Source organism: Peromyscus leucopus, chromosome 20 (genome assembly GCF_004664715.2).
Source record: "Peromyscus leucopus breed LL Stock chromosome 20, UCI_PerLeu_2.1, whole genome shotgun sequence".
NCBI lineage: Eukaryota > Metazoa > Chordata > Mammalia > Rodentia > Cricetidae > Peromyscus > Peromyscus leucopus.
The window spans coordinates 31,962,279-31,971,969 of record NC_051080.1 but is presented as its reverse complement, the minus strand read 5'-3'; the positions used below and the strand labels follow the sequence as shown (position 1 = coordinate 31,971,969).

General features: G+C 54.8%; 1 protein-coding gene across 2 annotated transcripts; it reads left to right on the top strand.

Annotated features, from left to right (window-relative positions):
• The first annotated feature begins 2,119 nt into the window (after positions 1–2,119).
• LOC119086320 (lymphocyte antigen 6E-like) lies at positions 2,120–9,417 on the top strand. Of its 2 annotated transcripts, XM_037197298.1 has the most exons (3): positions 2,120–2,179; positions 5,408–5,506; positions 8,618–9,417. In XM_037197298.1, exons 1-3 carry the CDS (start codon positions 2,128–2,130, stop codon positions 8,827–8,829), a joined length of 363 nt encoding a protein of 120 aa, XP_037053193.1. In that variant the 5' UTR covers positions 2,120–2,127; the 3' UTR covers positions 8,830–9,417. The 2 variants fall into 2 exon arrangements, with proteins under 2 accessions (XP_037053193.1, XP_037053194.1); XM_037197299.1 differs by lacking the exon at positions 5,408–5,506.
• Positions 9,418–9,691: the final 274 nt, after the last annotated feature.

The window sequence follows — 9,691 nt, the reverse complement described above, 5'->3', positions numbered from 1 at the left end:
CCAGCCTGGTACTGAGAAGTTGGCTCACTGCCTAGAGCAGGCAGAGGTGTCAGTTTTGCCCACTCCTGATATGCCTCTGCTGCTCAAGCTCCCTTTTTTCTCTCTCTCTCTCTCTCTCTCTCTCATACAGAGCCCCATAGCTTCATGGGTACAGGGATAAAGAGGCTAAGAAGCAGGTCGGTCCAGGTTGGGAGGAGAGAGAACAGGGTTGTCCTATCAAATCACTTGAGGTGGCAGTGGCAGCTTACCTATTCCTGGAGGTAATATGTCTCCTGCTCTGAGGTGCCCATCTGGGGTCCACCCATAGGAAATGTTAAGCCTGTGGGTACAGCCTTGGGCCTACCTCTTTTTCTCTAGGGCTATGACTGGGGTCCAGGCACCCTGTTTTGTCCATCACACCACTCCTAATGGCCTGGGCAGCAGAGCAAGGAGACACCCAGACTTGGCAGATAGCTTGATGATATCCCAGGAGGCTGAGTCCCAGCTCCGGACCAGGGACGGCTGAGGCGGCTATGTGCAACTGGGCCCTGGACGCTCGCTCACAATCATTCCCACATGTAGGAAGTCCCAGGCTCAGAGGCAACGTGAGCTGGTGGATGTGGGTGAGCACAACAGTTGGCTGGGGAACACCCGGGGTCTCAGCCAACACCACCTCCCATGTGCAGGCTATCGAGGCCCTTGTGGCATGGAAGCGGCCAGAGACCAGTTCCCCCACAGCCCTCACAGGGCACTCTGACAGAGGTCAGCTCCTCTTTGCCACTGGAAGCTGAGAAAAGTGGAAACAAACAATGCCCCAAACCGTGGAGCTTCTAAAGAATCCGAGAAACCATTCGAATTAAGACGGCAGAGCTGCCTGGGGCACAGGGAGCAAGGTCAGATTCTGACTCTACAACCCTGGTGCTGAGGTGAGAGTCACTCCTCCGCACTCCAGCCTCCCTTTCCCGGGTTTACAGCCTCACCTCCTCCCTCTGCTTGACCGCTACCCTTGGTCACTCACAGCCCAGGGAGGCCCCCAGCATCTTTATCCAGACTCGAGGATGACAGACAAGAGCCCCTTGGGCTTCTAGGCCTCTAGAAGACATCTAGAAACAGTTCAGGGGCTATGTGGGCATCTTCTAGGCACAGGCCAGGGCAGGGGCTGAGAAGGATGTTTTGATAAAGGTGATTTGCCTGAGGAAGTGTGTTCTGGGCTCAAGGCTAGGCCTGGATGAGGGTCTGAAGGTACAGACATAGCCCAATCTATGGGCTAAGGGAGACAGAATCCACTTGGACAGGTACATAAAGCCAAGGGGGGCCAGGATGTCTGGGCCATGGGAGGTCTGGGCAGGGCCACCCACAGGATGGGATAGGAAAGATGCTAGGAAATGTAAACTCCCATCTCTCAGCCTCGGACTCCAGCAAGACCCCATAACCAAAAGTACAAGTCATTTCCTGTCTCCTCTGGGAACCCTGGTCATTGCACAGCTCCCAAGGTGGAAGCCAGGCACAGGGATAGGATATGCACCAGGCTGGCAGTACACCTTTGCCCTGACGAAGTTCCGTGATCCAGATCAGCCTCTAAGTAGGCAGAGCCTCAGCCCTGACCTGCAAGTTAGAATTAACCTTTTGACCTTGTCCTCAGGAACTGTGCACGCATTGAGATTGAAGGGGCCATATTCAGCCCACAATACTTCAGTTTCTCCCATTAAATTGGGTTTGGTGTCTCTCTGACTGCCTGATGTGAAGGAGAAGGTGCGCGGGGGGGGGGGGGGGGGGGGGGTTGGGGATGGGGATGGGGACAGGACCATGATACTCAGAGAGAAGCCAGTCTTCAGACCCCCAGGGGAGAGCCACATTCTTCTCAGACTACATGACAGGGCTGTCACTGAAGACCTCCTTTCTTTTCCCTGGTGTAACTGGGGTCTCTTGGTAATTGCCGGAAGTGGAGGCTTAGAAGGCTCGGGACCAAAGGGCAGGTCAAGGGGCAGCTTGGAGGTGGGGCTGAGGAAGCCTGGGGGACATGAGTCAGGCCAGCCCCGCCACCCCAAGCTCATCCCCCAGCCAAATTACCAGGTTTCCCCAGGTACTCACTGGCCTTATAAAGGCACCCTCTCCCTGGTGGCTGCCAGTTGCTGGTGGACATCCAAGATGAGGACCCTCCTGGTGTTGCTGCTGCTGGCTGTTGTGTGTGCTTCTCTGGGTAAGGCACTGGCTGCCCCTGGTTTGAAGGGAGGCAGGCAGCCTCTGGGAAGGGTTCAGGAGCATGGGGGGTTGGGGCTTCTGAGCTGAGTGGGTACCATTTGGGGCACTGGCCTGGTGAGGAGGCTTCAGGGAGTGAGGTAGAGGCTCCTATGGTGGCTCCCTGCTCAGCCAGACTCAGAAACCTCTTCCCTTTAGATATTATGTGGTACCTTTCTGACTGTGTGTGTGTGTGTGTGTGTGTGTGTGTGTGTGTGTGTGTGTGTGTAGGGGGGTTAGTATAAAAATTAGGGTGAGAAGCCAGAGGTGCATGAAGGGGAGGTACCCTGGGTACCACTTGTGAGTACTGGGACCTGAGATTTATCGAGAGTGGCCCTCTTTCCAGGATGAGCTGCCCCTAAATGGAGGATTCTTGGTGCTAAAAAAAAGGGGGGTGGGTGGGAAGGCAGGCCATGGACAAGACTGGCTGCATGGTCAACCTCTCTAGAACACTCTGCCCTGACCCTGATGACCTGGTTTAGGGACAGAAATGAGGCGGGGGAGTGGGAGGGATGGACTTCAGCCTGTGATTATCAGTGGAATAATTATCATCTCCAGGATAATTAGCCCCATCAGCTTCCCCTGAGCGTGGGGAGGGGGCGGAGGAAAGGAAGAAGGGCCTTGGGCAGCAGTCTAGCCATCAGGTACCCATGTGGAAGGTGGGGGGGGACAGTGGGAGGGGCCTGGAGGCTGGCCTGGAGAACAGGGAGGAGGTCTGGGTCAGGGTCAGGTTGGGGTTATCACTTAGAAATCACGGAGAGGAAGATACTAGTGAGACCTCAGATCAGGGACACCAATCAGGAACTGCAGTCCCAGCTACCGGGCAGGAGGTTGGAAGGGCTGAGTCAGAAGGTGGAGACACTGACTGGCTGGGGCACTGTTATCCTCAAGGCTCAGCTTTCCTGAGAGGTTGAGCTTATAGCATTCTGGCAGAACCATGCCTGCTGGAAACTCGTTGGGGCTCTGAACACTAAGGAGGACAGCCCAGGAACTCTCACCAGCTCGTAGGACAGAGGGTCTCTGGGGACCACAATGAGGAAACTGAGGTACTATGAGGTCCTTGTCTAGAATAACCTAGAAGTGTCTCCCCAGCCAAACAGGACCGGAGACAAGTATGCAGAGGTACTGCATGGGGTAGGAGAGGATAGTCAAGAGACATTGCCAATGAGGAAGCCATTTTTCCTGAGAGTTCCAGAGACCCTATAACCTGAGAAATTTATATCTCTTATCCCAGCAAGGAGTGCCGCAGACACCTCCCAACTCTCAACACAGGGCCACCACAGCTTCAACACTGATGATTCTTATGTGGGAGGTGTGGTCATCTAATTCCAACCAAGCAGGTGTGCATTGCCAAGGGCACCTGTTCCCTGACACCCTTACAGGAAAACCCCTCCAGGACACTCCCCTGTGTGACACTTCTACAGAACACATCTGCTATTCAATGCCCTTAAGTGAAACTCCTACAAGACACTCCTTACAGGACACCTCCCAAGGCCTGGCCACAGAGATATCTGTCTCCACACCCCGGCCTCTTGACCAGACCCCCTAGCATGTCTTGAGGCAGCTGAGAGGTCCTTGCAACCCTCCAGGCTGGCCTTGTTTCTGCCGTTCCACACCTTTGGCCAATGCAACTGTTCCCAGCCACACAGAGAAGTCCACCCGTGTGGGCTCAGATGTGGGGCCCTGCCCTACCGTTTCACAAACCATGTTGTCTCTCAGGAGTCACCATGGAGTAATCATGGTGCCTTTTGCCCCAGCCGCCCTTACAGGAGTCTCGCTGCCTACTGAATCAGCCGTGCCTAGGAAGCCTGTGTTCTCTCCGGGGGCCTGTCAGTTTTTGTGGTTAGAAGCTGTGGCCAGTGACACAGCATCGGCCCATCAATCACCCATCTCTGGAGTCTGCCCACTCACTCCCTAGCACTGGCAGCCTTTTGCTGAAGCCTCTGCCTTCAGCCTGGAGGTTAGGGCCACCAATAGGCCTTAGGTAGAGTGGGGCAGGGCCAGGCTGTTCCTTCCCTCCAAATGAACAGCTCTAAGTACCTAACGATGCTTAGAGACACAAGTCATTAGAGCCAGCCAGCCCTGGCAAGGAAGCCAGCTGTCTATAGCCCTTAAAGCTCCCATCAGCCCTCTTCTAGGAAGGAGGGGCTAGGAGCCATGTGCATTATGAATTCTGACATTCTATCATCCGAGAAAGCCAAGGACACTATTATTCCCATGTTATAGGTGAGGACGCCATGGATCGCAGTTGGGATAATGAGAATTAGAAGCTCTAAATCAGCCTTCTTTATATTTCTTCCTTCTGCTCCATCCCTTCTGCCATCCACCTCTACTTCTCCATTCATGCACCTAGCCATCAACCCACCTATGTGTTCATCTAAACATCCATCTACCGGTGAACCCACCCATCCATGCACCCTTTCACTACCCAACTCTTCATCCATCTGCCCATCCACCAATCCATCCATTCCTCTGCTCATCCACTCACACACATGCATCCATTCACACATCTGTCCATCTAGCCATATAACCACACACCCATATCTGTCCATCCATCCATCCATTTGCCCATCTGGGCATCCATGCTTCAACCCATTCATCCTTCTACCCATCCATCTATCTACTCATCCAACTGTACATACATCCATCTTCCCATTTATCCATCCACTCACCCCTTCTCCAACCCACCCATCCACACAACCATCCATCCACCCACCCACTCATATGTACATACATACACCCATCTACCTACCTGTCTGATCTCCCCTTGGTTTAGCCGACAAGGCTCTCCTATATTCACTAATGTTCTCAGTCTCCTTGACAGAGAGATAAATACAGAGCAGAGAGGCAGATAAGTGTGGGAGTTCATAGGTGCCAGGGAAGCTTTAGGCAGAAGGGCTTTGAGTCTAGCCTGAGGGTAGCATGCCATCACACCCCACACTTGCCTGTCACTCAAGCTGACACTTTGATACTGACACACACAGGGCCAGAGGGGACAGAGGGAGGAGCAGGTCTGAATCACTACCATGGAGTTCCTGGCTTTATCAGACCCTCCCAGAGGACTGGGGGAACTCCTGGAGGGAGAGGAGGATCAGAGAGTATGACCTTGGGTGGGCCACTAGGCAGACAGCTGGGCACTTGGCCCCAGCCCCAGCCTCAGCCCAGACTGATGGCCTGTGCTTCCCCCCAGCCCGGGCCCTGTACTGCCATGTGTGCTGTGGGCACGAGAATTGCGAGTCTCTCGTGGAGTGCGCCTTGACGGACAAGTACTGTGTGATCACTCGGGCCAGTGAGTACCCTGGGCCACGCAGGCCCCATCCCGCCCCAGCAGCGCTACACAAGCACTTCCTGGCCCCTTTCACCTCTGTCCACCCTCCACGTCGGAAGCTCTCGGTGTCCCCACTCCAGATTCTAGGGACACCACCATTCTCTGGTTCACAGTTTAAACTAGGGCTAACGATCAGGTGGGAGGAGGGTTGGATACAGGCTGGCATGTTGAAGATACTGACGTCACACCCTGGTATTCCAGGCCCCTCTGGACCTTTCCTGCTCACCCACATCCCTCTCTCCAATCAGCTGACCATAGCCTCTGCCCCTGGGTACCCTGCCATGACTCTAGAATTCAATCCTGCTGCTGACCAGAACTCTCTCTTCCCTGACCAGGCCCCCTCCTTTGTGTCCCACCGTGCACCTGGTTCTCTCCGGAGCAGTGGGGCTGAGCTGGGGCCTAGAGCTTGTGTATTGGGCTGTGATGGGGTTCAGGCTTGGTGCTGGGGTAGCTGGAGGCAGGGAGTCACGTACTTGAAGTGGCCCCAGAAGAAAGCATGGGCGTATCAGAGAGGCTGACGAACCTTTCTGACTCTGAGGACAGTGTCACCTCAAGGTCTGGAAGGGTTTGGGGGAACTCTCTTTGCTGCTGCCATTTGGAATTGGATCACGAGACCGCTGGTTCCGGTGAATGGGAGTTGCTATGGTCACTAGGCAGCTTGCTCCAAGATCCTATTCTGGGAGTATGGGAAGGAAACCAGGAGGCTTCACGGTGGCCTGGTCTGTCCATCAGAACACAGTTGCCCACAAATCCCAGTGGTAACCCAGGCACTTCTAGCTCAGACTTGGAGCCCCCCTAATTTTTGAAGAGGCATTGTCCTGGTAGAATCACGCACTCACCCAGCCCAGACCCTGCGTGATACTCTGGTCTGCACCCTGGCTGGTTCTTGTGCTGCTCGGATCAGGGGCTCTAGGAGGAAACATCATCTACTCCTCCACTGCCTCCAGGACCCTCCTTGCTCTGCAGAGGAGCGTCCTGCCCAGAGGTAGCTGCCATTAGCTCTCCAAGAGACGAACAGCTAGTGGGATGCAGGCCCAACAGTTGCCCAGGGCACAAGGCAAGAACAGTGAGGATGGGATCTTTGCCCAGCAATGGGTGAGTGCCACATCAGGAGCCAAAATCCAGCAAAAACCCGAGCAGGGGGGCCCTGCTGAGGCAAAGATGGTAAACAGTGAGGGTCAGCAGGTAACCAGGAACCAGCGCGCCCCATGGTTCTATCCCTGCACAAGAGCTTCTCTCCTGGGCTCCTGCCCTGTCCTTGTCCTTGCTGGCATTTCCCCCTTGCTGAGCATGTGTCTATCCAGCCTGTAGTCTGTCCATCCATCTCCCCAGGCGTCTGCTGAATACAGGGACACTGAGATATGTGAGGGCATTCCTGTACTCCAGGACCTCAAAGGTCACAGTCAAGCAGAGTTCAAAGATAACCCTCAGAAGGCAGCAGGAAGTTCTCTGGAGAAGCAACATGGGTTGGCCTTGGGTAGGAGAGTCCACTGTGGGTAGAAAGAGGCTTCTGTTCCTGCCCCTGTCCAGTGAAGTGACATGGGCAGACCCAGGATCTCCCTGTCCCCGAGGTGAGGAGGGAAGGGGGACGCAATGACATTAGCAGCCTGCGGCGGGCCCCATGTGTGAGTCCCCTGGGGTTAGGAGAAACATCTAGTGGCTGGGTTTCCAGGGAGAGAGACCAGATGGAGTACCAGCGCCAGAACCTTCTCTCTAGACCCTGCCATGGCGTCCATATCTCCCAGCCATTTTTCACACACAGCCACTAAGGCTGCTTCTCTCCTGCTTCATCTGGGACGGCAAAGGCCTCTACCTTAGACTTGGGCATTTACCGTAAGAAGTGAAGAAGTCTAGCGTCCCTCTTGCCCCAGGAGGAGGCTGTGTCCTTACAGTGCTTCCTAGGTCTGGACGAGTACCAGCCACTAGCAGCACGTGCCCGTAGGGTTAGGTTCCCTTTTGTCCAGGAGCAGCTGCGATCCACTCTGGACCTCCGTTCCCTGTGTTGCCAAGGCCAGGGAAAGACTATTCGGAGGTGGTACTGAGCTCGGCCACTAACTACTGCCAACTAGTGACTAACATGTAGCCATAGTCTCTTCACACCAGCACAGCTCTCAAACAAGCCACAAATTCCTCAATACTCCAAAGAAGGGCTGGGGCAAAGGCTAATTCCGCCTTTGGTCTGTGTTCTCCAAGTGGGGAAACTGAGGCATAGAAAGATCAAGCATCCTGAGTACTTATCCCACCTCCATCATACAGTGTCTGGGCTAACTGCAGGATAGAGGCCCCCTGCTCACAGGTCTGGAGTCACAGCTCCCAAAACCTCTAAACAGTGCAGAGTAAGGGAAATTACTTGCTTTTCCTGGGGCCGTGTGTTCTCTGTCAGAGTTCTGCTGTCCCCACTGCATGTGTGTGTGTGTAAACACAAAGCAACCCATCCCTCTGATGAGCATGCAGACAGAGAACAAGTCTTGCACACTGGTACTTCCCGAGACAGCCTCAACTCAGGTCAACTTCTCCTCTCCCAGGGGCCCTTGCGAGCCCTGCCTCTGACTTTCTCATGGATTGTGAAACCTAGGGGCTGCAATGCAAGCCGTGGAGCTTTATGGTCACTTAGCCTTGTCCAGGGCGTCCCAGTCCCAAGAGGTGTGAGAGCTAAGTGGGGCCCAAGCCTGTCTCCTGGAGGAGATGAGAAGGAAGGGGTGGGGAAAAGAGGAGAGGATTGGAGAACCAGATATCTCTCAGGAAAGGGAAAATGGAGCTGAGGGACTCAGAGACTGAGGGAGGGAGGGAGGGAGGGAGGGAGGGAGGAGTCTTCAAGTCAGTCCCTGGCCTCCAGTGTCACAAAGTCCAGTCCATCATAAAGAGGATATGTCCCCAGAGTCACCGAGGAAGGACACTCGTTCACAAGGTTCTTTGAGAGGCCCCAAGCTGCCACTTCAAACACTCAAGAGTTCCAGGAATTACCTCAAAGCATGTGGCCCCAGGCTGCGGGTCCCCCAAGAGCTGGCTGGGCAGTGACAACTGTGGGCACCGTGGCCGCGACACCCATGGCCATTCCTCCTGTTTCCACAGCCAACCCTGGTGGCATCCTGGTCATGAAGTCCTGCGCGCCAACCTGCCCCAACAGCACCGTGTCTTCCGACGGCCGCGCTCTCTCTGTCTTCTGCTGCGAGGGCAACCATTGCAACCGTAGTGCCGCCTCAGGCCTGACCAGCAGCCTTGGGGCCCTGTGGGCCAGTGCCTCTGCCAGCCTACTGTGGGCGCTGCTTCGAGCTGCCTGGTGAGGGCCTGCGTGGCCCTTCCCAGCTGTCGGGGGGGGGGGCAGGGAGGATCTGTTTGCAGCCTCAGAAGTATCCTACCCCCCCGCCCAGCCAGGCTGTTAACCTCTCTTCCCATTTCCCCCAGGACACACTCAAGTCTTCCCTTCTCTCGCAGAAAGGAAGTAGCAGCATCTGTCCCCAAAGGCTCCAGCTCTCTTCCTTTCTCAGGAAATGTTCCAACAGGGCACAAGGACACACCTCCCCAAGAGCTGCCCTCCCCCTCTTCTATGAGACCTCAGCCCTTTGCTGAATCCTGGAAGTGCCTAGCAACCCTCAGTTTGAAGAGCCAGCTGTTTCCCCAACTCCCCCCACCCACATTTCAGGAGCATCCAACAGATATTAGGCTTGGCTTTTGTATTACCTGCTCCTTGCCTGAGGACCCTGTACATGGCCATCTGGACCCCTGGGCCTCTTCTATGCATGAAGTGATCCTGGTATGGACATGATTGTAAAGTTTGGGCACTGGATCCTTCCAGCTCTTTGTACTCTATAGCTACCAATATTCTCTCTGTTCATACAACCATTTACTCACCCACCCACCCACCCATCCATCCATCCATCCATCCATCCCTTCATCCACCCACCCACCCATCCATCCATCCACCCCTTCATCCACCCATCCATCCATCCATCCATCCATCCATCCATCCATCCATCCATCCATGCATATATACATACATCCAAGCATCTAGTTGTATAGACCAATCAAAGTCTGCCTACTAGGGCCTTCCAGGGTCTCCATCTGTTAGCCAAGTTCTACAGCCCAGGGACCCTAATAGTTCCTGTCCAACTGAACATAAGCTTTTAAAAGGTCTCCTAACTGCCC